This window comes from Triplophysa dalaica, chromosome 12 (genome assembly GCF_015846415.1).
Source record: "Triplophysa dalaica isolate WHDGS20190420 chromosome 12, ASM1584641v1, whole genome shotgun sequence".
NCBI lineage: Eukaryota > Metazoa > Chordata > Actinopteri > Cypriniformes > Nemacheilidae > Triplophysa > Triplophysa dalaica.
In genome coordinates, this window is record NC_079553.1 from 15,375,846 (window position 1) to 15,402,469 (window position 26,624).

The 26,624-nt window shown below is 36.2% G+C and overlaps 4 protein-coding genes across 7 annotated transcripts; 2 read left to right on the plus strand and 2 right to left on the minus strand.

Annotated features, from left to right (window-relative positions):
* The first annotated feature begins 5,532 nt into the window (after positions 1-5,532).
* On the plus strand, positions 5,533-7,943 carry mrpl51 (mitochondrial ribosomal protein L51). Of its 3 annotated transcripts, none has more exons than XM_056763512.1 (4): positions 5,533-5,765; positions 5,860-5,956; positions 6,780-6,887; positions 7,232-7,943. In XM_056763512.1, the coding sequence occupies exons 2-4, from the start codon at positions 5,872-5,874 to the stop codon at positions 7,426-7,428; spliced, it is 390 nt and encodes a 129-aa protein (XP_056619490.1). In that variant the 5' UTR covers positions 5,533-5,765; positions 5,860-5,871; the 3' UTR covers positions 7,429-7,943. The 3 variants fall into 3 exon arrangements, with proteins under 3 accessions (XP_056619490.1, XP_056619492.1, XP_056619491.1); XM_056763514.1 differs by having other exon boundaries at positions 5,533-5,752; XM_056763513.1 differs by having other exon boundaries at positions 5,533-5,679.
* Positions 7,635-10,316, minus strand: tfpt (TCF3 (E2A) fusion partner). Its single transcript, XM_056763511.1, has 6 exons — positions 10,088-10,316; positions 9,675-9,909; positions 9,004-9,074; positions 8,831-8,900; positions 8,303-8,440; positions 7,635-7,836 (listed from the first exon to the last, which is right to left on the minus strand). Exons 2-6 carry the CDS (start codon positions 9,897-9,899, stop codon positions 7,762-7,764), a joined length of 579 nt encoding a protein of 192 aa, XP_056619489.1. The 5' UTR covers positions 9,900-9,909; positions 10,088-10,316; the 3' UTR covers positions 7,635-7,761.
* An 83-nt stretch (positions 10,317-10,399) lies between these two features.
* On the plus strand, positions 10,400-11,530 carry ndufa3 (NADH:ubiquinone oxidoreductase subunit A3). The gene is made up of 4 exons (XM_056763515.1): positions 10,400-10,445; positions 10,992-11,063; positions 11,153-11,230; positions 11,346-11,530. The coding sequence occupies exons 1-4, from the start codon at positions 10,436-10,438 to the stop codon at positions 11,435-11,437; spliced, it is 252 nt and encodes an 83-aa protein (XP_056619493.1). The 5' UTR covers positions 10,400-10,435; the 3' UTR covers positions 11,438-11,530.
* A 166-nt stretch (positions 11,531-11,696) lies between these two features.
* zgc:158689 (uncharacterized protein LOC791177 homolog) lies at positions 11,697-26,039 on the minus strand. Of its 2 annotated transcripts, none has more exons than XM_056763141.1 (15): positions 25,903-26,039; positions 23,649-23,780; positions 23,431-23,506; positions 22,390-22,476; positions 21,496-21,557; positions 20,714-20,785; positions 19,937-20,074; positions 17,905-18,057; positions 17,592-17,771; positions 16,398-16,869; positions 15,767-15,977; positions 15,163-15,228; positions 14,852-15,068; positions 14,737-14,777; positions 11,697-14,643 (listed from the first exon to the last, which is right to left on the minus strand). In XM_056763141.1, the coding sequence occupies exons 2-15, from the start codon at positions 23,694-23,696 to the stop codon at positions 14,571-14,573; spliced, it is 1,896 nt and encodes a 631-aa protein (XP_056619119.1). In that variant the 5' UTR covers positions 23,697-23,780; positions 25,903-26,039; the 3' UTR covers positions 11,697-14,570. The 2 variants fall into 2 exon arrangements, with proteins under 2 accessions (XP_056619119.1, XP_056619118.1); XM_056763140.1 differs by having other exon boundaries at positions 25,614-26,028.
* Between the last annotated feature and the right edge of the window lie 585 nt (positions 26,040-26,624).

The following is a 26,624-nucleotide window of genomic DNA, read 5'->3' on the forward strand; positions in this document are numbered from 1 at the left end:
CATGTAGTCATTTGGCAGACACTTTTATCCAAAGCGACTTACAGTGCACTTATTTCATGGACAATCCCCCTGGAGCAACATGGAGTAAAGTGTCTTGCTCAAGGACACACTGGTGGTGGCTGCTGGGATCAAACCAGCAACCTTTGATTTACCAGTTCAGTGGTTTAACCTAGACCAACATCTCCTGTCACAAAACAGCAGCTTTACAATATTATCTGTTGTTCTGGTTTTATTGAATTGTTTTGTAATTAAAGACACTATCCCATTAAAGCATTGATTTAGTATAATGCAATCTAATTAATATGTCTGAAAATGTACAGTTTTGGACATTTTCAATTTGTATATTTAGTAGAATTGGTTGAAAACTGTATTACTGATGTTACGCACCTAAAACCCAGAGATAGAGTAAATGTCTGAAACTCCACATGAGTCAATCTTCATCTCAAATGCAGCATGCCAGCATTGCTTTAAACCTTTTAGGAAAGTGTATGTCTTAATTGCTGACGTCTTGTAATTGAATAATTATTTAAAATGTATTGTGCTTTTTTCTAGCTGAATGTGTAACTGAAAAAAGCAAAAAATAAACATTAAAGGTTTGAATGTGCTTGAAGGACCAGACAGTAAAATCTAGCGGCATCTAGTGCTGTGGTTTTGAATTGCAACCAACGGGCTCATTCCATCTGTCCTTTTCAAAGCACAACAGTGGCTGACATGGCGAATTCCATGGCACCGGCGTGTATAGACAGAAATAACTTATTCTGAGGTACTATAACGCTTCATTATGTAAGCTCTTTACACTGCTCTGAAGACACAGTTATGTATATTTTACTGCATCTCTGTCAGGAGATCCTGCAAAAATTACAAATTGGACCATTAAAGACACAATATGTACCATTACTTTACAATAAAATATCCACAAACATAGTGTTATAGATTTGTGCACTTATATACGGACTAATCCCAAAATGTTTTTCCAGTGTTTATCTCCAAAGACATTTGTAATTTTGCATAAATAATATTTCCTCAGGAAGTTGAAACACGCTCGCCTACCTCAAAACCTGCTGACCAACTTCTATGGTTCCGCCATAGAGAGGCTGCTAACTTACTGCTGCACGGTATGGTTTTCGAGCTGTACAGAAGAGAACAGGATGGACCTGCGGAGGGTAGTGAGGACAGCTGAGTGTGTGACTGATACAGTATTGTTCAAAATAATAGCAGTACAATGTGACTAACCAGAATAATCAAGGTTTTTAGTATATTTTTTATTGCTACGTGGCAAACAAGTTACCAGTAGGTTCAGTAGATTCTCAGAAAACAAATGAGACCCAGCATTCATGATATGCACGCTCTTAAGGCTGTGCAATTGGGCAATTAGTTGAATTAGTTGAAAGGGGTGTGTTCAAAAAAATAGCAGTGTGGCATTCAATCACTGAGGTCATCAATTTTGTGAAGAAACAGGTGTGAATCAGGTGGCCCCTATTTAAGGATGAAGCCAACACTTGTTGAACATGCATTTGAAAGCTGAGGAAAATGGGTCGTTCAAGACATTGTTCAGAAGAACAGCGTACTTTGATTAAAAAGTTGATTGGAGATGGGAAAACCTATAAAGAGGGGCAAAAAATGATAGGCTGTTCAGCTAAAATGATCTCCAATGCCTTAAAATGGAGAGCAAAACCAGAGAGACGTGGAAGAAAACGGAAGACAACCATCAAAATGGATAGAAGAATAACCAGAATGGCAAAGGCTCAGCCAATGATCACCTCCAGGATGATCAAAGACAGTCTGGAGTTACCTGTAAGTACTGTGACAGTTAGAAGATGTCTGTGTGAAGCTAATCTATTTTCAAGAATCCCCCGCAAAGTCCCTCTGTTAAAAAAAAGGCATGTGCAGAAGAGGTTACAATTTGCCAAAGAACACATCAACTGGCCTAAAGAGAAATGGAGGAACATTTTGTGGACTGATGAGAGTAAAATTGTTCTTTTTGGGTCCAAGGGCCACAGGCAGTTTGTGAGACGACCCCCAAACTCTGAATTCAAGCCACAGTACACAGTGAAGACAGTGAAGCATGGAGGTGCAAGCATCATGATATGGGCATGTTTCTCCTACTATGGTGTTGGGCCTATTTATCACATACCAGGGATCATGGATCAGTTTGCATATGTTAAAATACTTGAAGAGGTCATGTTGCCCTATGCTGAAGAGGACATGCCCTTGAAATGGTTGTTTCAACAAGACAATGACCCAAAACACACTAGTAAACGGGCAAAGTCTTGGTTCCAAACCAACAAAATTAATGTTATGGAGTGGCCAGCCCAATCTCCAGACCTTAATCCAATTGAGAACTTGTGGGGTGATATCAAAAATGCTGTTTCTGAAGCAAAACCAAGAAATGTGAATGAATTGTGGAATGTTGTTAAAGAATCATGGAGTGGAATAACAGCTGAGAGGTGCCACAAGTTGGTTGACTCCGTGCCACACAGATGTCAAGCAGTTTTAAAAAACTGTGGTCATACAACTAAATATTAGTTAAGTGATTCACAGGATTGCTAAATCCCAGAAGAAAAAAATGTTTGTACAAAATAGTTTTGAGTTTGTACAGTCAAAGGTAGACACTGCTATTTTTTTGAACACACCCCTTTCAACTAATTGCCCAATTGCACAGCCTTAAGAGCGTGCATATCATGAATGCTAGGTCTTGTTTGTTTTCTGAGAATCTACTGAACCTACTGGTAACTTGTTTGCCACGTAGCAATAAAAAATATACTAAAAACCTTGATTATTCTGGTTAGTCACATTGTACTGCTATTATTTTGAACAATACTGTATGTCACTGCCCTTACTTCATGACAACTACACTGGCTGACTTCAGAATAAGGCCAACTGCATTTCCAAGACCCTGCTCACCCTGGACATCATCTGTTCTCCCCTTTACCTTCTGGAAGAAGGTACAGACTGATAAATACCAAAACCAACAGACTGAAAAAAAGTTTCTATCCCCAAGCAGTTAGATGCTTAAGTACATCATTACTTACACACTCCCAAACAAACTAAAATGTGCAATAAAAACTCCTATAATGGTGCAATAACCCTCCCCTACTATATTACTTTGTGGAACTATTGCTTTACTTGCACTGCCACTGCACTACCTCAGAGGATTTATATTTATTTAAATATTGTGTGTATATATACCTTTGTTTGTTAATGTATTTAACAACTGTCATCCAGAAGAGCTGCTGTATTTCATTGTTTTGTTAACAATAAAAATAAAGTTCTATTCTATACTGTACCATTAATTGTCTTTTTAAACTTTGGGGTGAAATGTGGATTTTTCCTCGCAGGTTTTTTTTTCCCCTCTAATCAACGTGTCCGTTATTTTCGAACCCCCTAAACCAGCATATAATTTCTTGCCGTCTGGAACATGTTACCCAGACCTCCGTCCATCCGCACCTGTGGCAGGTAACACATGCCTTGTCTCCTGAAGTGATTGCCGGAATATAGTGTTTCTGAAGCAGCCTGAGGGTGGGGGGCATTTTAATCCCATATAAGGTCTGATTGTTACCAAACTCCTGTTTAACAATTCATTGAGGACACAAGTGCCAAGTGTTGGTGTGTATGTCTCTCAGGCCAAAGGAAGACATGCTAATACCTGAGATAAGGGGACACGTATCCCTCAGCAAAGGGTGACCAGAGACAGCAGGGTGAGCCACTGACAGAATCAACACCATCCACACACAAGGTATTTCTTTCAAATGTGCTCATTTCTTATTGGTTGTGAATGGAAGTGACGGTCAATGACGTCATTCAGTGGACCATTTTAGTTTAAAATCTGTATAAACTTTTGTACGAAAAGACTATAGTTTGTCAACGTAATGTGTTGGAATCTGAGACTCATCTGATATGGAACTTTGTAGGTGCAACTCGAACTGCTTTACACCAACAGATGTACAACATGACTGACTTGTGTTGCCTTTGCCACCAGGAAAAACAAGAATGAGGCTGCTGGAAGTGGTCTTGATCCAGTATTTCAAAGGCACCGGATAATATCATGGCATATTTTCATTCGTGTTGATCTTTAATGAGGTATTCTCTGGCACTACTGTACTCTCAGACAGTTTGGATAAACATGGACTTGCCTCATCCTGTGTCTGGACTGGACGTTGATGTGGATTTGGGCTTTGCGCTCTTCTTCTTGGTTCTTCTCTGTTTGTTTCTGATGGTTACAGTGGTGCGTTGTGCTCAGATGGTTTTGGATCCCTACAGTGCCATTTCTGCATCCACGTACCAGGAAGAACAAGTGGAGGGATGATGAGATGGTTATTGACAGTTGGTGTGATGACATCATTGTTGGACAGATTCAGCTTGTGCTTATGGATTGTATGAGAATGTGGCCCGGGGAAATCAGTCCGTGTTCAATTCATTTTAAATGCACTTTTTATACGCTTTGTTTAACCATTGTTAAAAAGTATGTATTTTGTTATCTGTAATCATCCTAGGAGAACATAGACTCTAGCACTCGGTATACACTGAAGAGAACTGTGTTTGACAAACTAAACAACATGTTGTAATCCTGGAAATTCTTTGAGTTCTTTTTGGAGCTCTGTGTCAGAAAGGATATGTTTGGACTCTGAGGCTTTCCGGTAGGATCTCGTTACCAGAAGGAATCATTTAAGGACAAATAAATTATTTATTTTTTAAATCTCACGAGTTTGGCAATACACTTCTGATCCATGTTATTTTTTAATTACAAGTTGAGTGAGAACCTTTGTGATAAAAAGAAATGAAGGGGCTCCTCGAATAATATGTCTTTTGTTTTTGCTTCAGTGAGTCTTTGTTAACACTGCCTAGTGAAACAAAAAACCGCATGCATGGATCTTATTACACTTTTCCAGGTGATCACACAACAATGATCGTAATGAGTGCTTTCTACATTGTTCTACAAGGTTTAAACAGATCCTGATCAACATGTGTAGTTTTGTAGGCTAAATAGAATGAATATTGCAACATGTTAATAAGATATGTTAATCAGACCCATATGGAGAGAATTATTAGGTAAATAAATATAACAATTTAATTGTAGTAGGTATTAGAACTGTAGAAGAAAATGTGAACGTTGAACAAGTATAGGCCTACTGTATGTGTTCAAATGAATCCTGCAAGAATGTCCTTAAATTAAGAAAGCCTGACAATGCTTTTACATCTAAGGGTTTTATGCAAATGGTCCTTTACCTTAATCATATACAGTGCCATTTTGAAGTACACAAAAAGCAAGATCGTTTTACTTTAAGAAATGATGTATAGTCTTAATAAAGTCTATAGGCTAATTAAATAGAAATATTAGCTGTAATTGACGTTTTGTCAATCTTCTAAATAATAAATATTTAATTGAAATTATATAATAGCCAATAGGTAGAAACCAGACGAACCATCACATAAACATTAGCTGTAGGAAGAAGTCCTCTGAATAACTGACGTTTAGTTTGAAAAACAATCGAACCGTAGTTTGGACTTTTACTTTGAAAATTAGAGGGGCGGTCTATGAATCTTGATGGCGGAGCTCATGCTATTCTTCCGCATGGATAATGCACTGACGTCTTTAGCTTTAATTCTGGGATTTTAGAAGTTTTGAAGAAAATAACATCGCATTTACTTTCTTTGTTTTCAACACTGATACATTAAAAGGTAAACCCGTTATTTTATACTCGGAATCCTATTAAACACGTGCATGTTTCTAATGACACTGTTTCTCTAGAAGGTCAAGATTTAAAGTAATTAATCATTATGTTTATTAGTAGAATTTTGCAGCGTTGGTAAATTGAATATTCATGTAATTCTGCTTGGTAACGTAACTTGCTTTTGTAGGAATCAGTAGATATGTCTGTGTTTGGAGGACTGTTGAGAAGCACGGTGACCTTCTGTCAGTCATCACTTATGTTGTGTACGAGACACTTCACTACAGGTGCGTGTGTGTGTGTGATCATTGCTCAGACACCTATTTATGCATTTAACAGATTATCCGACAAACACGATTTAACAAGTCTATCCAATCATCAATTTCCATAGGCAGGTTAGTAAATTGTCACAGCCATAAAGATCAATATGCCTCATATATTGGCACATGAAGATGAAAATATAGGAACTATTTTGGATTCTATAAGCCTTTACTTCTCTGTTTGTTGGGTGTTATTGCATCTGGTGAATTTTAATGTTGTCTCTCAAAAACGTGTCGATAACGCATTAGATAGACATTAAGATATGTTACTGATGTCTGGACTTCGTAATCAATTATTTTGTAAAATATAGGCAGATTATTCAATATATTGGCAATAAATACATTCTCTGAGAATATATATTTGGGTAGTTAACAAAAAAACGTACCGTGTGTTCTATGGTGTGACAGTAAACATTTTGAAAACAAACCGTTAATATATTGTTTTATATTATTTCAAATGGAAAGAGATTTATTCTCATTGCCCCCCTAATTTCTTGCACTTAACAGTCTGTCAGTAAATTAGCAAGAAGTAATCTTTTTTCAAAATAGCTGAACCTAGGAAAAATATTTTTTCTAATATCATCGCATCCAGAATAAAAGTTTGTGTGTACATTATATGTCTGTGTACTTTGTGCATATTAATTGTGTATTTATAAACACATACACATGTATAAATTATAAAATAATAAATATATAAAATATAACCACGAATACACATTTATATATAATTGAAATTATTGGTAAGTATAAATAAAAACATGTACATATTTCCCATATATGTATATTACAGGTACTTGCGCTAGAGTACGAATGCATGCCATTCCCAAACTGAAAGAGGTGGACCGATGGACAGAGAAGAGAAGCATGTTTGGAGTGTATGACAACATAGGAATCTTGGGTCAGTGAATTCCTGTTATTTGGCATTTCGTAAGCAATTTATATCTGATTGTGAACTCTATTTTTTATGTAGGTAGGAATGCAAACAAATTGTGTGTATAACTCAATAGTCAGTTTAAACAAATTGTTTGTTGAATCAATTCTCTTTCCTAAACGGGGACTTTGACTTTGACATTATATTATTGTACTGGTGTATCATGACACCAAAAGCATTCATAACACACACCACACAACAGTCTTAAGGGAAGAAAAAAATCACATTAAAATGATTGCGGTATTGTTGTTACTCAAGATTGTGATACGGTGAACTAAAACTAGTATGTTTTTTGTTATCTTTTAATGCAGGTGAATTTAAAGCCCATCCAAAAGACTTGATCAAAGGCCCTGTATGGCTCAAAGGTTTCCATGGAAACGAGCTGCAGCGTCTCATCAGAAAGAAGCGGATGGTTGGAGACCGAATGATGACAGAGGACCGGCACAACCTGGAAAAGAGGATCAGCTTCTTGTACCGCCGCTTCAACAGATACGGCAAACACAGATAGACTGAACGCTTCCAACAATGACTCTTAAACCGTTTGATATGTTTACTTCATTTGTACTGATGTGAAATGAATGAGATGTAAGCAATCAATTTGTTTATTACGCTGTTTAGTATGCTGTTTTGTAAAACAATGTGTTGTATGGTCACATGGTCACAAAAAGATTTCCTTCAACAAAGATTGAACTCATATGCTGTACAATAAAGAGGTTTACTTAAAAAATGTTTATTTAAAAAAATCAAATCAAACGAAATTATTTCCAAAACACACACACAAAAAAAAACTGTAATTCAGTATATTACTGGTATGATGTGGTAGCCCATCACTGCTCTGGGATCAGTGAGAGAGAGAATTAGGACTGGGAAAGCCTGTGAACTGACCTTCAGTCAGCATGGAGTGTTCAGATTCTGGCTGTGGGGGAGGGAAAAGATGATAAACTTTAGAATGTTTATGCCTGGTTTCACAGACTAAAATAAAAGTTTGAGATGTCTTAACTAAAAATAAATTGATGTAACATATCTTAAAATATGTCATTTTCGTTGTTTTGTCTCAAGATACACACCTGTAATATTTTATTTAAGGCATTTTAATAAAAGTAAATTTATAAAAAAATATATCTTAATTTAACTAAGGCCTAGTCCTGGTTTAAAATAATCCCTGTCAGGGAAACCACCCCATAGTGTTTTAGTTTAATTTAGTGTTTGCTAAGGCAAGTATCACTATCAGTTATTAAACTAGTCCTGCAAACAGCCTTTAAATATATATTCACATACATAATACTAATAAATGTAATATTACCCATCCAATTTATAAAATGGAAAGTTAAAACAGTCAAATACTGTCAGTCAAATACATGCAGTAGTGTAGTCCATCTTACTTGAGCATCTCTGTCTCTTTCCTTTTGAACTCTGTGTCGCTTTTTCTTGGTTCCACCTGCTGATTGATGAGGAAATGTAGGGGAGGAACTGTCTTCATCAGCACCAAGAGCAGAATCTAAACCAGCTTTTCCTTCATCCTGTTGATCAAGAAACATGTTTAACATTCTGATAAAATAAGAAAAAACTTTTCCTACATAAGACTACAGTTGTTTCTGTATCTGAATTCACTGATATGAACAATTGAGCATGTTTGTGCCATAGTACAGTACAGTACCAGAATGACACTGTACCCATCATAACCACCACAAGAATGCATGACCGCATTGAATTTTTTTCCATTATCAGCTAATTGCCAAAGTAATGGCAACCAATGTATAAATACATACTGACTGATGCTGATGTACCATTTATGAATGCTGAATGCCCAGTCCCACAGATCAATTTAAAATCAAAATTGGATGCAGTAAAAAAATGCACCTATAAAAATAAGCATCAGTTGTTTGGAACATAAGCATTCTCTGTTTTACCTCCAGTGGGATGGTGAGCTGTGCGGTCCTGTAGTCATCTCCATATAAATCCAGAGTCTTCATAAGAAACCTGAAACGCATTTAAATCTTCTCTCATTTTCCTATAACATGAGACTGTTGTGTTTTTTATTGTGTTGAGTAGGATATAATAAAGTAAATAAACCCAAATATACCTTCTTTCTTTCCTCAGTCGCCGTGTCAGTCTCTGGACTTGATGAAGGCGACCCAAAATCTTCACATTCACCTGACAGAGAGTTCATATTGCTTTCAGTTAAGAATATTTCAGTTGAAAACCAAAAATAGGAATCACTCAAAACCGAAAAGCATTTTAAAACCATAACTTTTATTTTGCCTATTCACATGTGATAAAGGTCAATTTTTAAAGATTTTCAGTAAATATTATTTTTGAATAGAGAAGCTCAGATATTCTGCCCAAGCTCTATATTTGTATGTTATTATACAAGACAGAAAATAATACTGAGTTGAGATGTCATAAGTGTAACTGTAATATATTCTTGTAATATTATTATAAAATTATAATACTGCACAGATCCTCTTCAATGTACCTTGGAATCCCATTTTGAGTGCTAAATGCCACTATGGTACATTGACTTAAGTACCATAGTATATATTTAAATACCATGGTATTCCTCTCTGACACCACAGAGCAATTGTAAAGACATTCTAAAAGACATTGTAAAGTCTTCTTTACAAATTCACCTTTTTCATTCCTACATTCTAGTTTAATACATTTTCTTTAACCAAAATAATTTGTGCTCTAGAAAGATGTGGAGTTATCATTTCTTTTGTGCAAATGATTAGTTGATTTTGCCAAACAGTTCACCTGTTCTATCTCCTTGCACCTCTTGCTAAGAGCCTGGTACTTCCTTTTGTCCAGTTCTCTCCTCTCTTCCTCTCCATCCTGTCCGGGGCCGGACGGTGTCTCGTCATTATCCAGGAGCTCACTGCCACTGGGGCCCAGCTCCACCCCACCTGTCTCCAGCTCAGCCTCCAGGATGTGACCCCCAAACAGTGGAGGTAACGCGAGGTCTGAGAAATCCTCCATCATATGAAACGCACTGACATGCACAAAAATACTTTTCAATACATTGTGTAATGAGCATCCGAATACAAAGTACACAGCGGCTACAGGAACCCATTATATTGCCAATTTCACTATCCTAATTAAATTAACTTAATTAAATCAAGTCAACATCATCCAGGCCTATTTTCCACGACCTTTAGACGTTTACTTACCTTTAGTTACTCATGTTGCGCGTGTCATATATGATGTGCAGTAGGTAGTTGTAAATAACTACTGAAACTATCTGTTTAACACTTCATCGGTTAATAAAAAAATGCCACACAATTACCATGTCTAATAGAAATCATATATTAACCTAATTCAAACATTACAGCTGTATCTTTCTCTAAACTGTTCTAAATTTTGAGCATTTCGGCTCCCATAACATCTCACTGGAGCAAGAGACGCGTATAAAATACGTGGTTACAACTAGACCAATCCGGATCAAATACGTCATCAAATGATGTCTCTGAACCTCAATTCCCACAAACCTCAAGTAGTGACGGACTACAGACGGAAACATGGCCGCATGTGAGTACATTTAGCTTGTTAGCTACTTGATTTTGATATTTGTTTCAAACGGTTTTGGTTTGATTTCATTTTACGACAAAGGATTTTTAAATATCATAGGGAAAATATAAGAACATATACGTAGTGAAAAGTAATTTATTTTAAACGTGTAGATACTGTAATGACCTTGGGTTCCTGTAGTAGCCTTTCGATGTTTTGAATGTCTTGAATTTATGTATTTAGATACTGTAATATGTTAATAATTTACAAATATTTAGTTAAATTAATAATCAATTTAATTCGTTGTTTACACGTGTAAAGACCCAACAGCATCAATACATCGTACCTAAAAAGTACCATTAGTTTTCGAACCTATATGCTGTTTATTGAAGTAACGTTACGCCATGTATAGAACTATAAAACCTCCACATTATTTTGTAAAGATGTTATCCTCTGTAATTTATAAACCTCAAAGAATGTCAAAGTTGTTGTGTCATTTGTGTGCAATAGCAGAAAAGTTCCTTGATATGCATCATTCTTCAACACCCGTCTTTATTCTTTCGTTAGTCGGAAGGTTTTTGAAGAATGCATGGAATAAAGAGCCTGTAGTGACAACAGCCTGTGGGCTTGGATTGCTGGGTGAGTGTGATACAGTAGATCGATCAACATCAGTATATTTAAAGTGCATTCTAAGCTTTGTTAAATTAACAACATGTTTTTGCTATCAGCTTGCGTTTTGCCACTTGTGAGTCCTTGGACAAAGTACACAGGAATGATGAACCAAGCAGTTCCATACAATTATCCAGGTATACTATTTAGATTTAGATGTTACATATTTAATGTAGGATGATCCAACTTTGCTTGTAATATACAAGATACCTGTTACATCTATTTACCGTGTTTAACTATTGCCTCCCTTAGTCCCAGTGCGAGATGATGGAAACATGCCGGATGTTCCAGTGCACCCGTGTGACCCACAGGGGAGAAACTTGGACTGGCTGAAAAACTTTTAAAGGAAGCCCTTCAGAATTCTGTACAGTATGGCCCATCTGTTTTTGTCTCTAGTTGCACTTGCTCTAAATAAAAGCTGTTTATTTAAAAACCTATTTTGAAATCATTTTTTTGTATATCACAAAATATACCTGGCAAAGGCACTCCTTTTTGGCACTCCTTTTACCAAAAACAACAGTAATGTTTACCTGGTAAAAGTTATTTGGCTTATTGGCTTTTGCGTGCATAATTGTTTGAGTAAAAAAAATTACACAACAGAGATGAGAGAGATTAACTTTATTGAGTCTAGAACTGGAGATTCAAGGAGCAAATTAGCAAAGTTACAACATTTAAGAGTAACAAAATATATGACTGATCCATAGTGCCTACAAATACAATTAGCAAGGATACAAATACAAGGATACAATTAGCAAAGTTACATCATTTAAGAGTAACAAAATATATGACTGATCCATAGTGCCTACAAATACAATACTCATCTGAGCAAAAAACAAATATATTGTAGTTATGTGCTTGCCTGAGCAAAAACTTTCACCCTGAGCATCCTGCAGCTGACTTCATGCCTCTTTTAAGAGTTTAATTAGAAACATTTTAAGAACAAGTAGTGACGGACTATACACTCCTACTCGAAATGTATAATATGTAACTGTTAGTGACTGTACGAATTAAAGCCAATGAGATCAGCCAGTTCTCTGTAGCAGGGTTCTCTGGGAAAATAAGGATAAGTACAATAAAAATAGAAACAAAGTTTAATAAAGATAGCATAGAGATAATATTATGAAATAACATACAGTTACATCCAAGTCCGAGACTACGCTGAAAACCTGGAATTGCTCATTTAAATGTGGAAATAAAGTTTAAGGATTAAAAAGATTTATGATTCTGCAGTATAATTAGGTCATTAATCAAATGAAGAACAGAGATACTGATCTGTTAAAGTTTTTTTCAAAAGCTCATATGAGGAAAAACGTAAAAGTTTTTTTTTAAATCATTCTGTCTTGACATGGATAAATCATCTTTTGCACAATAAACATGTTGAAGCTCTAATGGAGACCTTTTTGCTTTTCTCCCTTAAATATCTCTGTATAATAGAAACATTTTAAATGCAACTTAAAGTTTATGTTTGAAGATATCAAAGCTTATGTCTTTTATGAGCCTTAATATTATAATTAAAGCTATGCCAGTATAAATGCAATTCTTTCAACCGTAATAATTTGGAAACAAATATACAGATACGGAAATAATCCCACGAAAAAGGTGGGTAAAGAGGAATATTTTTTAATAAACCTATAGGTACAGTGCTTTACCACAGTCACATTCTCTATCACATCTCAACATTCAAGAGCTTTCTTTGCTTCTCTTCAGAATTCCTCTCTGTATTGCCTTCATCTGCTGAAACTCAGGACTACAAGCTATAGTTTTAAAGTTTTAGAATACATAAATATATAAGACAGCTGAAGGGAACAAAGGGAAAAAAAGACGAGAGCCTTTCAGACTTGAACAATACTTTCCTCCTCAAAAATCTTTCCAAAACCCCTACTGTATTTAACACAGTACTTCACTTTTCCATTTAACCACTCATAAATCCTACTTCCTATTTATTGCACCAACCAGTAAACTTTCTTCTCCTCCCAGAATGCTCTATAATGCCTTGTCTTTATGCAATAACACAGGAAAAAACAAACTTCATATTTTCTTGAAAAAGTATCTCGCAAGAGTATGTACATGAAATAAAGGTGCTTCACGATGCCATAGAAGAACCTTTTTGTCTAAATGCTTCCATAAAGAACCTTAACATCTGAAGAACCTTTCTATTTCACCTTTTAAGAAAATTTATTTTCAAGAGTGAAGCATGTACACAAAAAGGCGGGATGACGATTTTCTCAAAGCCGTTGTTGATGTTCAAATCACCAAAACAGACATACCCCTACTCCGATCTTTCGCTTTCGTCAGCGCTTGGCTCGACTAATGTCTATTCTGTGCACTGTGCACCGTACTGTTGATTGGCTACAAGGTTGTTTTGGTACTCGGCATGACTTTGTCTAAACAAGAGTAATTCAGAAATCGGACACCCTGCCTTTAAAGAAATAGTCCCCCCCATTGAAAATGTCATTATTCACTCATCTTCACATTTTACCTGACCCATTTTTTCCAAGAAAAGCAAAAGGTTGTATTCAAAGATCGAACAGCTTTTTCCATTCAGCAACATCTGAATCAGTAAACGGTGAGTGATTGCGGGGAAGTGTTCCTTTATGAATAATAAAGATAGTTTAGCCTACAGATTTTTTTATACTTATTCTGACAAAGGTACCAAACAAGCACAACTGCTTACAGCTGCCTAAAATGGTAGCAGTGCAGTTTCTGTATTCATTGGAATGTACCTGGTGGGTAAAATGATAACATACTGTAAATCTTTGAACAAATCTCAGAACAAATTCTACTCTTTAGGTAAATCTAAAACAAGGAATGTGAATCAAGGATATCTCCAAAAACACTGAAGAGGAAAGGCATCGTTTCTATTTTCCACTTTTTGAAATTGTGCAGTTTGATGTATTACATAAAAACAAAGAATTATTATCAATATCATGTTACAAAGTCATTTCAACACTCTTCATCTCCATCTGCACTTAATACTAAAAACATTCAAACCAAACAATAGCTTTAAAATATTCAGTGTCTGATCAATTTTACTGATTCATTATATTTACTGTAGATTTTAATTAGGGGGATTTAATTCGCTAGCTACACAAGATGGCACCGATGAGCTTTTGGGACACCAGGGTCGCTTGTATGGAAAGCGACAGATTTTTGGGTGTTTTCAGATGGGTGTTTTTCAAATAAAATGAAGAAAGTAATATATCAGCGATAGGACAGATCCTCTTTACATTGCTGAGCACTTCATTAAGCCAAAACAACTTGATAGTATTATATGACAGTAGTCTGCCGACCCTGACAACGTAAAAGCTCACCGGCGCCATCTAATACAAATTGCCTATTCTATAATTCTGGACACTTTCAGAATATGCTCTTTGCAAAAATAAAAGGAATACAGTGTTGTCTCGAAATAAAGTAGACAATGCATGGCATTAGTGGTCTTGTTACCGTCAACATTTTTTTGGTTAACACTCAAGGGTTTTACTGTATAACTGGAGCTGAGCGATCATTGGTCACCGTCTTCCTCAGTCGAATGTGGGCAAACGGATTGGTCCTGTATAGAGGCAACGTGTAAATCCTCACATCTGATCTATCAGACATAAAACATTTTATTATTATTTTTTATATCAGAGCTGAATAACTGTACCTGGTTGGGGACGGAGGAGGGCAGGTGAAATCAGTGTATATCTGTGAGGAGGAAAACAGAGTTTCATTTGATGTGTAAATGCTGGTAGAAGCTGACTGATGTTTATTTGACTGACTCTGTCCTTCAGGCGTTGTCCTGCAAGTCGTGGATTCATCTTGGTGGTTTCAGGATTCAGCATGCTGTAGGGGCGAGGCCTGAAGGTGCTGACACGCTGAGATAGGACATTCCTCTCCTCTTCTGAGTCAGGACTGGCCTGATGATGGTGACCACCAGGGGACAGCATGTCCAACTGCCCCATGCTTGTGCTGTTCATCTTGGACAGGGGAGGAGGACTGATTCGATGAGAGACATGAGAACAGAAGGGAATTATGTTATTATGTCTAATCATTTTAGCTTCTTTGAATGAGTGAAACAGACTCCACAGACCTGATATCTTGTTGTCCTGGTGTGTTTGGGTAAGGCTGAGTGTAGGAGAAGGGAAACCAGCCTTTTCTATGAAGGAAAGTTTAGAACAACACCGTAAAATGACTAATCAATGCTTTTTGACATAATTATGTTTAAATAATAGATGAGCAGGTACACTCCGGATAAAAAATAAAGAATTATTATCAATATCATGTTACAAAGTAATTTCAACGCTCTTCATCTCCATCTGCACTTAAAAATACATTCAAACCAGACAATAGCTTTAAAATATTCAGTGTCTGATAACATTTTATGGATTTACTGTAGATTTTAATTAGGTTACACAAGCTACACAAGATGGCAGCGATGAGATTTTGGGACGCCAGGGTTGGTTGTAGGGGAAACGACAAATATGGGTGTTTTTAAATAAAAATAAAGAAAGTAATATATCAGCGATAGGACAGATCCTCTTTACATTGCGGAGCACTTCATTAAGCCAAAACAACTTGACAGTGTTATATGATTGGAAATTAGTCTGCAGACCCTGACAACGCAATAGCTCACCGGCGCCAACTAGTGCAAATTGCAAAACATATTAATGTTTAAATAATCGAAGAGCAGATACCGCCCGGTTCGCTCATTCTGGCCGTAGTGCCAGCCGTCTCTGGGTTCACTGATCAGCAGGCTGAGAGTGTCTCCAGGCAGGAAGGAAAGCAAACAGGAACCTCCTCCTCTATCTCCATCTTTCTCTCCATCTGAGGAGTCAGGTGAGTGAGGGAACAGAGCCTCCACACGAGTCGGAGGAGAGAGAGGGAGCACACGAGGAAGAGTAGAGCCTGAACAAAGACAGAAAAGAAGAGGATGTGTGAAACAGTTGAATGATCAAAAGAAAGATGGCAAAAATCTTAATATCAAGAATTTGAATGATTCTTTGAAGTCTAGCTACTGTAATTTGTCCCTTTCTCATTGCTGTATATAATGAGAAGAAATATAAAAATATATATAATTTATTTTATTTTAGTTTACATGCACAATGTGTTGAAAGAATTGAAGGGAAAGACAACCAAATATGTAAAACATGAAATTGTCACAATGCGAACATTTAAATGCTTCTGAAATTGGATTCATTTCATGCAAAACATATAAAAATGGAAAAAATATTATAATTAAAAATAACAGTAAACCCAGACTTTTCTTTATGAGATTCCTTCAATAAAAAGCTTTGAATTCCCTCATGAGAGAAAAGACGCGCTCACCAAAGAATCCTGTTCGAGTCTCGCTGGGCTGTCTCCTGGGCAGTGGTAGTGTGGAGGTAGAGTAGACCTCTGCTCCTTTCAGCAAATTAAAAGCACTGGGTGAATTCGACACTCCTTGAAGGGGGTTGGAAGGCACCGGTGTGAGGGCACGGGAGAGAGGTGCACTGTGGGGTAGTGGAGGGCTATGAGGGGCGGTCAGGGGCGGAGTGAGGCCCTGCAGGGAACTGTAAGATGATGGGGAGGTGTGTAAAGCAGTCACGCTCACTACAGACTGGAGAGAAACTTGTTGGAGGCTGGCTGAAGCATTGGAGTGGGTGTGGCCATTGCTGGTGGGCTGCTGGTGAGGCGAGGAGCTGGGAGACAGGCCCGGGAGAGACTGGGAGAGATTTTCAGATGGGGCAGACCGTTGCTGCTGAGACCGACTGCTGCTGTCACCATTTAACAAAGGCGGGACTTCCTGTACAGACAATCTCTGCGAAAAGAAGAAGGCGAAACCGTCGTGAATAAAATTCAGGAGAATTTTTTTAACCTCACGGATATATGCAATACTTGAATCTGACTTAACTGGCAAACAATTTCCTACATAGCTTCAAGCTCATGAAAAATATATATATTGTTTTTTTAAAACACATGATTTATTAAAGTCTGACAGATGCTTTGACGTTCTGTCGCATATAGGTTGAATTATGAAGACTAAAAAATGGTTTCTTAAAATGTTTAAAATACGTTTACATTTATGCATTTGACAGACACTTTTATCCAAAGCGACTTACAGGCGGGGTAAGCAATGGAAGCAATTGGGACAGCATAAGGATAACAAGTGCAATCAAAAAAGAAGACTGGTCTCATATAACTAACACAGTATACAGAGCTAAGTTAGATTTTTTTTGTATTTTTTTATAAAGAGTAGAGAAGAAATAGTGTCAGAACTGATCAGTCAGGTGTTGACGCAAGAGATGTGTTTTCAGACATTTTTTAAAGAAGGCTACAGAATCTGCAGATCTTGTAGCAGTGGGCAGATCATTCCACATAGGTGGAACCGATCAGGAGAAGGTACTTGCGTCACGCTTTAACCACTGAGCAACAGGAAAGCCAGTAATGCCTGTTTCTTCTTCTGTTTCACTAGACATTATTATTGCCACCTGCATCCTAAACCAGTCTGCAAAACCAGCATTTTAAAACTGATTTTCTCACCTGCTCTCCAGACTGTGAGATTCCAAGTTTAGCGTTCCTCAGGACCTCAGCTAGTCCAGCTCCTCCAGAGCTCTGGGGGGAAGTGTGACGCATCAGGTTCAGGGCTCTCTCCGGTAGTTTGGTTGGCTGCGAGCATGACTGTTGCCACGATGACAGCTTCTGCGACAAGAGCTCCCTTACCTATCCAACAAAAGTTTACTTTTTGTGTTTCTAAAACAACAATTATATCTATTCATACTCTTATTTCACAATTGGAGTGTGTAGTTTCTTGGTAGTTTATGTCTTGTATTGGTTGTTGGTGAGGAGTTTATACCTTGCAGTGGTAGTTGGTGAGGAGTTTGGTGACAGAACACTGACGGTCCACCAGGAAGCAGTACCGGCGCCTTTCTTCTGTCAGAGCAGAGCGGTAACCAACGGCAACCAGATTATCCAGCTCCCCCTGCCGGCGACTCATCAACTCCACATACTGTTACAGAGGAGAGAGAGAGAGAGATGTTTTTACGGTCTCAATTTTGGTCCTGGATGCTGATTGGTCAAAACAGCATTCTAGCTGTCCTATAAATCAAAATATAGATTGATAAATCTCTGAGAGCAGCTTGCAGATTTTTCTACAACTGTTCAACATCCATACAACACACATCTTTATGTTTTACATAATGTAAAAGCACTTCTGTATTGAAAATAAGTTAATAAATATTATTTAAATATTCATTGCTGACTGTGAATAATACAATGCCAATGAGGTTAAAACTACTCCCATTATTTACCATCATGTCTTTTGTGTTCCACTGTGTTACATTGCTTCGGAACGTTGGTGAGTAAATATTTACATTCATCCTTTTATGGATGCTTATATCCAAAATGACTAACAAATGCAAAGCATTTAACATTATCTTTGCCATAAGAGCCAAGAGTTAGTACGTATACAAAGGCACGTTTGTAAGAAAAGAAAGTACACGAAGAAACCTTCCTTATTATTTTTCATCAAGTGACTTGAACTTGTTGTCCTCTTTACACTTACTTACTTTCCTTAAAGCTTTACACAACTATTCTCCTATTGTCTCAAAATATCTCCCTCTCTAGCTTCCTCTGCCTCAAATCAGCTCTTCCGGAGATCTGCTTAATCTCAAACTAAATGTTTTGAGTCTTTCTAAACAAAACACACATGCTTAGAGTAACACGTGATAGCAGAGATTAGGTTTACACAAACAAAGTCAGCTATGGTAGGGTGGACTGTAAAATCTCCACGGGAATTTGGGGCGAGGGTAATAATAATCTTTCAATGCGTCTGTAAATGAGATCTGCGATTCTAAAGAACAAAATCCCATTATATTGAAAAATATATTGGAAAATGGCATTGGTGTAGTACCTCCATTACAAAGTAAAGCATGGCAGTACACTTGTAAAAGAAATGCAGCCTCAAAGCAAATGCCAATAAAAATAAATACAATGATGGAGTAGAAGGGGAGGTCAATAGCATATAATATAACAGCATGATGTTATTTGAACACAAAGTAAAATACTATACAATAGTTTAATGTTTCTGTAGTAACTGAGATTGGCATTGTATGGTAATGTTGAGTATTGTTTTTTAAAAATATGAACTGCATCTTGAATGCATAATAAAGACAAGTTTGATTGGGTCAGTATGCGGCCCTGGAGGATACAGTGACTGTAGCTAAAACAGGTGCAGGCGAATTCACATGCTTAAATAAACAAACACTTATTCACGCATGGAAAATAAAGTCTTACTTTCACAAATCAGCTTTAGTATGTAGGGCACTGGGTCTCGAACAAACAGGCTTCCAAACTGAGCTCAATTGACCATTATGAGTCATACAGACAAATGACTGGTTGTACATTAGAGTATACAGTAATGAACACTACCCTCAAAGAACTGGCAAGCGATACAACTTAGCTTTTAATGCAAAGTGTCCATGTTCATTATATGCATCCGCTTTTTAAGACTTGCGCTTTTGTAAATCTCTGAATAAAGTTGTGTTTGGACACTTTCAAACACTTTTTTAAAGAAATGGTCCAAAATATGACAAAGCATTGGTTAACTAGAATTTATGGTAAATGTTGTACATACGGTATATCCATCTTTCCAAAGCTTGAAATAAATCTTGTGCATCTAACAATGTGTTAGTCCTCACTCCCCTATTAATAATCAGTCTAGAGCTTTTAGGGTGCAACGATTGCTCCCAAGTTGTCTTCACTGTCACATAAAAATTACAAACTAACATACAAGAAGTTTGGTTTAGTATTCAGCTTGTTTTACTATGTATTTCAGATTCCTGAATTCTGGTCAAGGTATCAAATTGTTAAGAGAAAATGGAAAGTACCTGCATCTCTCTGTCTCCGTACTTATTGGGGTGACGACTGGCTTGACTCTTCCTCCGCAGCTTCTTGAGCTGTGATTGGCAGCGCTCGATAGACTCTACCTTTGACTTCCTCTCACTCTGGTACTTCTTCAGCGTCGCCTAGAAACAAGTTTCATTTATCACACGCGTTTTGTAATATCATAAATGATCCTTCTGCTGAACATTTTATAGATTTACACTGAGTTTCCTGCTACAATTTAAGTATGTATATTTTTTCATAGATATTGTTTTGTACAGTATACAAATTCCTGCTCTCCTGGACCAATCTGAGCCTATGTTTAGGGCTCCAATGTGATCAACCAGATCTCACAGGAAAACTGAACTATTTTCCGAGGTGCAGATTACGAATGAACTTGTATGTGAAACCACCACGTACAATAATGATGATTTGCCATGAGATTTTGTTGGAATGTTCATCTCTTTGCCGAATTTAAACTTCTGTATCTTTTCAATTACAAGCTGTCATTTATCACATCATCTTCTACAATATATTTGTGTCCAGAAGAAGTTATTAACTATTTTCAAATGAGTTCCTGAATTAAGTAGTTTTGTTTTGCTTTACCCAACTGGGATCTTTTTGCATGCATAATTTAGTAAGACACAATTAACAAAAAGAATATATAAATACACTTATTTTTTCTTTACATAATATAAGACTATTGTGTGTGAAGTTGAAAGCCGATGGTTGATGGATGGAATATTTCATCCTAAATTTAAAGAGCAGTATTTCACACTCACAGTTAGATATTTGATGTCCAACTCTAGTTTCTGTTCCAGCTGAGACAGCAGCTCTGAATGAAACAGCTTCAGCTGCATGCAGACAGACAAAGAGAAACATAATTCTCAATCATCTTCCATTGGTAGGACAAACAGATTTGTAGGAGTCATTTCTGTGTTTCCAATGTCATTTTAATGGCACATATTACACCTGTTAGGGTTTAGGAGTGTCCCTAGTGCATCCCTTAGAAAAGTTCCTTTATGTGCTTTAACAATACATTGAATATTGAACTGGGAAAAAAATACTGAACAGGGAAATTGTGGATCCTGGTAGCAAGACTTGTCATGCGTTCATTATGTGCATACACTTTAAAATAATCTAGTAAAAATACAGAAATTTCCTGGCAGCTGGGGACCAGAAAGAAACTTTAAAATAACCTTTTTTTTCTTGTATATTTTTGGTCTTTTCTGTAATTGTACTTTTTTGACTGTATTTTAAAAAATAAATGAAAATCTGTGAAAAAGCAGTACAATTTTGTTCATTTTTTTTGACACTATACATGGAAAACTGTAAAAAAAAAAACGGAAAATCTGAAAAAATATATATATTTATATATAATTATACATATAAATTATGTTTTTTTATCAGTGTCGATATGCTGCTGTTTTGTCTAAGTATGCTGTTTAACTGAAGATAATTTAAAGACATGTATGTGATGCACTAATAAGCTTAAATAAATGAAAAATAATGACATGACTTTAGTTTTTTCTCTCTATAACACATACATTTTTCCTATACTCACCACATCCTCTAATTGGACCTGGATCTGTCTATGAACCTCTGCCATCTGAAATAACGTGTCACCTGAGAATGGAAAGGTATAATATCAGAAAGACCACAAACAGAGATTCTATTGCGTTTTAATTTGTATGTGTCTGAGTTTAAAAAACTGAAACTAAGTGCAAATGAGGCAAAAATTACATGAAACAAGTTAGGTATGTTGTTGTATATCTCCTACTGTGCCTTTTATGTGGAGTTGTAGTTTCTTGCTGTTTCTATGGTTTTTGCACACATGCACTTTATGTAGCATGTATATAGTTCAGTTATGTTCAATCTTTAATTTTAGTCTGTTAAATATAACTTAACTAACGTTATTTCATTTTACTGTGTAGGAGCTACATTCATCTGTAATCAAAATAAAGATACCGACTCTTCATTTGTAATGTCATAAACTGTAGACCGTGATGTCTAATTAACATGTCTCATTACAAACAGTCATCCAGACGAGAGATAAAGAAAACAATTTATTCACTTAGCGGCCGTGATACCCATGGCCTTGTCTGCCCATTCCTGAGTTTCATTGATGGTGAAAATGTGTGGCCTGTTTTGTTTGTGGTTCCATTGGGCAGTGGATGTCGCTGTCTATATCGCCTACAGAGCAACTGTGTGTGCAACTTGGCATCTTTCCTTCTCCTTCTCTGCCTCCCCCCTCCCTCTCTTCCACCCCCGCTGTTTTCAGCAGTACAATGTGATCATGTGATGTTGTTAATCTTTTAACAAAGACCTCTCTCTCTTTACCCCTCTCTCCCTTTCCCTTAGTTTCTTAATCTCCATTTTATTGTACAGGCTTTCCTCTTCATTTTCTTCCTCTGTAGTCTCTTGTTCTTAAACTGTATTTCCTGTAGCGCTCTCTTACCCAGCTCTTTTGAGCCCTGACTGTCACTGGCCAGTTCTCCCAGTTTGACCAGTGCATCGAAGTATCCTTTAGCTGCGACCGTGACTCCTGTATAGCAGACCGAGAGAGAGAAAGGCCATGTTACAGAAGTCGGTCTTCAACAAAACACATGGTTGTTTGGAAAGCAACGTGTTGATTAACATACATGAGAGCTCTTGAGGAATTCCATTCACGACAGAAATTAATATAAACTGGTTTAACATGTTTTTATGAGGTGAGGTCCCATGACATTTTTATTTATGACCTCATCTGTGAAGACCAAAGCCCCATAATCTAATTATGAGATTAGGAGCATCAAAGCAGTTATAGCCATGAAAATGACCAAAACAGGTCATGTATGGTATTGCTGCAAATATCTATTTATATTATAATAAATACTGAAATTCATGATTTTTTTGAGACAAGGTTTAATCAGTTTGCTCAATGAATGCTAGAAGTTGGTTTCCTAAACATTGGTTTCAATCTGTGACTGTTAATCCAAAATTATAAAATTATAAAAATTATAAATATAATATTAAAGATCAAGGTTAGGGTTTCACAGAATGTTTTTTACGTTATGTAGAATTATTTTTTTGAAATTTTGTAGAAAACAGTAAATCTCAAAAAATGAGCTGGGTTTTCACAGATGGACATATCTACATCTATATAGAATGTGGCCACATTTACATTTACTTATTTATTTAACAAACATTCATTAATAACTTTAAAAAGTCAGTTTGGACGTACCCTATTAGAGTGCCGTAAACACTTTTAACTAGAAAAATTAAGGAAATGTTCCTTCCTCATAGCCTAACTCCACATTGTAAAAAAAAAGAACTTAAATTAAAAGGCTTCATTACATTTTTAAGTTTAAATTAAATACGCTTTTAAATTGACTTATATTACAACTTGATTATTCAAGTCGGTTCAACAATTAAGTACAATTGACTCAATTCTTAATTTAAATAAAAGTAGCTTTATAAGGCAGCTGAATTTTTTAAAGTGCATTAAGTGATGTCTCACCTGTCAAAGCCTTTTCATAATGTTTCCCCATTGTGACAAAGTTCTTCAGACTGGGGTTAAACTGGTCCAGGATGCCCTGAATACAGAAAAATCACTTTTTAAAATACTTTTAACTTTTAACTTACTTAAAGTGAATAATTTTACTCGCAAAACAGAAGGATGGAGTAGTATATCTGTGCACACATTAGATGCACCCTGCTGTGTATGAGCAGACATACTTTATAGACATTCTCTGTCATCTTGTTGACCTCATCTGAACGTGACATCTTTTCTCTCTTTAGCTTCAGGTTCAGAGTAAACTTCAGTGTCCAGTATAAGCCTCACACTTCACGAAATCACAGCAGGCACAGCTATATGTAGAAAAAGAGAGAGAGTAAACCCTACAGATTTCTTAATCTCCAACAACATTTGTTCTTTAGTCTGGTCTGTTTACTTGTCGTAAATCCTTTATATTGATATTACATATTTTAGTTTAAAATCATAGCTTTAGTCTTTTTTCGTTTTTAAATGTAATTTTTTGGTAAAATGACATCACGTTTCAATATAAGCATGCCAATGGCCACCTACAGTAAATTACAGACCTCTTGTGATTTCATGTACTGATATTGGCCAAAGCCATCATAAGACATTGTTATTGCATGTCGTAAATTCATGAAATTGAGCCTGACAGGTCATTCTGCCCTGGAGGAGAACAATGCTTCTCAAGCCTAAACTCAAGAGTCAAAGCACTGAATAAACACTGCTCTCAAATGTTTATTTTAGAACATTGGAAAAATCCTAAATAAAACATTCCAGGCAGGATAACCCATCACATAGAGCTTCATATCTAAAAAGCAGTGTTTTAGACCATCACAGCTCCCATGTGTTATTGGAGAAAAATGAGTAGGAAAAATTTGACCCATACTGTATGATTGATAGACTGAGATATTCTTCATATCCCCCCATCCTTTAAAGAAAAATTCTCACTGTATGATAAATGTTTATTTCTGTGATTAACATCATGCTCATAACATAGGCCTACATAAAATCGACTTCTTAAACACATAAGATATAAAACATATTTTCTGCCTGTATTGACATATTGAAATATTTTCATATTGACACATTTGCTATTGTAGCGGGGGAGGGGTATTCAGATAAAGATTATAGTTTTCATCAGTAAATATATGATAACAATGTCTAAGTCCTGTCTATGTACTGTATGTTCTATATGTACATGAACCTATGATATATTAAATACTGCAGCCTTCATATAGTTATCAATATCTTGCTGGTTAAATACTCTATAACTATAGAGTGACGGCATACTGTAAAATAAAATGCAAGCTTTTTAATGTAAAAACACACAAAAAACAATAGCACATAATTATTTTAACAGTCAATATGACACACTTATCTAGATTATGGGTAGAGTTGATTAATAAATCGTACATGTTTCATATGGTATGACATGTCACATTTAGAAAACAAACTGTTAATATTACATTCTTTTATTTTAGTAATATTTATTAAGATATGATGTAAAATACAAGGCCTATAAAAGAGAATTATCTTCGTTGTTATTTTTTTTCTAAATTTGTATATTAGTTTGTCAACTACCCTTATACTGTTTTATTGCTTAGTTATGATTTCCGATATTCTAGTCAAGATACAGTTTAAGACTGTAACAACTGGAAAAACGTTATACTTCAACACTAAACACAGCAACTCTTTATCTAACTAATGTCACCTATCAATATAGGGAATAATAATGTGCCAATCCAAATACGATAATAATAATGTATTGCAATGCTGACAAAAAGAAAGCAATGTTAATAAAAGCATCATAAAATGATTAGCATTTAAATAAAATAACATTAAATACACAGTAAATGCTTTGTCAAGTAGGGAAAAAATCGCATCATGGTAACATGAGTAACTACGTCAAAAATATTTTGATACACAAATAATAATGTATAAAACTTATGTAAATGTCGTACCACTACTAGAAAGTTTACCACATGAAACAGCCACAGACAGACAAATACAATTTCAATAGTGTAATTCAGCAGACACTTGTTGAGCTGATTGAAGTTAGTTATTGCAGGTCAGTTATAAATTCAAAGAATATATGCAGTAAATATGAATTCAAAGTATGCATACAATTGGATGCAGCGGTACATCAGTTGTGAATGATTTCTTACCTTTTCTCTATTCATCGTTTCTATGCCGTTTTAATCAGTTTTTCTTCTTCCTACTCGCTGCACTTTTCCTCCTATTACTTTCCCTTTCAATGGTGGGGGGTAGTTTGTTTGACCCTGCAATGCACTAAATCCCCCTTCCACCCCTCACCCTGTCTTTCCCAAACTCCCAACACAAATTCAGTTCATAACATACTGGTGCCGTTTAGCGCCGCTCCTCGATGATCACTATATTACGCGCACGCATCTAACTTTATAAAATCTTCATTACGCTGAGATTCAACGGACTTACACTGTCTGTCTGTGTGTCCACTGGTGCATTTCAATCGCTCTCTCTGTCCTGGATAATGTCTTCTTGCTTTCTGTCTCTATCGCTCCCTCTCTCGCTGGGACTGAATGTCAATGAGGTAACGGGACTGGACTCTGAATAGAGGCTCTGCTGAATGAAAACGCGCCTGATGCCACCGCAACTCATTACTGCACTACACTTTTCAGCAGCCAATAGCTCTCTGATCTCTTATGACAAAGTTTCAATCTTTGTTATTTTTCGTAGGCTTAACATTTGAAGCTTCTTCTAAAATTATGTTTGTACAAGTGCTGCAGACAAATGCCAAACCTTTCAGGACAAACAATTTATTACACAAATATATAATATTGATCATGATTATATTGATACTTTAACAGTCCCACCGGCACTGGCTGGGGGAGTGTATCAAGTACAGAAATAAATACTAAGTCATACGTCCAACTAATCTTTTAACAATTTGACCATGAAGGATGAGAAGCCAGCACGTTTAACAGTGTTAAGAAGTCAGAATGCATGACATAGCATGACACCCAATCTTTAAATATTGTTTACATGAACTGCCTTAATTTATTTAGTAGAAATACATTGTCATTTTAACACCCAATTTCTGTAATTTATAAAAATGTCAAATTTCTCAAACAACCGTATTTTGATGAACAACCGATGAACATTTGTTTGACAGAAAACGTTCACATGTCCCTTTAATA

Bases quoted from the DNA above. Each gene is read 5' to 3' on its own strand.
- mrpl51 (XM_056763512.1), top strand. From the start codon at position 5,872: ATGTCTGTGTTTGGAGGACTGTTGAGAAGCACGGTGACCTTCTGTCAG. The intron at 5,957-6,779 runs GTGCGTGTGTGT...TGTATATTACAG, and splicing joins TACGAGACACTTCACTACAG to GTACTTGCGCTAGAGTACGA. The intron at 6,888-7,231 runs GTCAGTGAATTC...CTTTTAATGCAG, and splicing joins TGACAACATAGGAATCTTGG to GTGAATTTAAAGCCCATCCA.
- tfpt (XM_056763511.1), bottom strand. From the start codon at position 9,899: ATGATGGAGGATTTCTCAGACCTCGCGTTACCTCCACTGTTTGGGGGT. The intron at 8,901-9,003 runs GTATATTTGGGT...AATGCGTTTCAG, and splicing joins CGACTGAGGAAAGAAAGAAG to GTTTCTTATGAAGACTCTGG. The intron at 8,441-8,830 runs GTAAAACAGAGA...CTTGATCAACAG, and splicing joins AGCTCACCATCCCACTGGAG to GATGAAGGAAAAGCTGGTTT.
- ndufa3 (XM_056763515.1), top strand. The intron at 11,064-11,152 runs GTGAGTGTGATA...TTTTGCTATCAG, and splicing joins CTGTGGGCTTGGATTGCTGG to CTTGCGTTTTGCCACTTGTG. The intron at 11,231-11,345 runs GTATACTATTTA...TGCCTCCCTTAG, and splicing joins AGTTCCATACAATTATCCAG to TCCCAGTGCGAGATGATGGA.
- zgc:158689 (XM_056763141.1), bottom strand. From the start codon at position 23,696: ATGTCACGTTCAGATGAGGTCAACAAGATGACAGAGAATGTCTATAAA. The intron at 14,778-14,851 runs GTCAGTCAAATA...TCCTCCTCACAG, and splicing joins GACAACGCCTGAAGGACAGA to ATATACACTGATTTCACCTG. The intron at 14,644-14,736 runs GTACAGTTATTC...GCCTCTATACAG, and splicing joins CCTCCTCCGTCCCCAACCAG to GACCAATCCGTTTGCCCACA.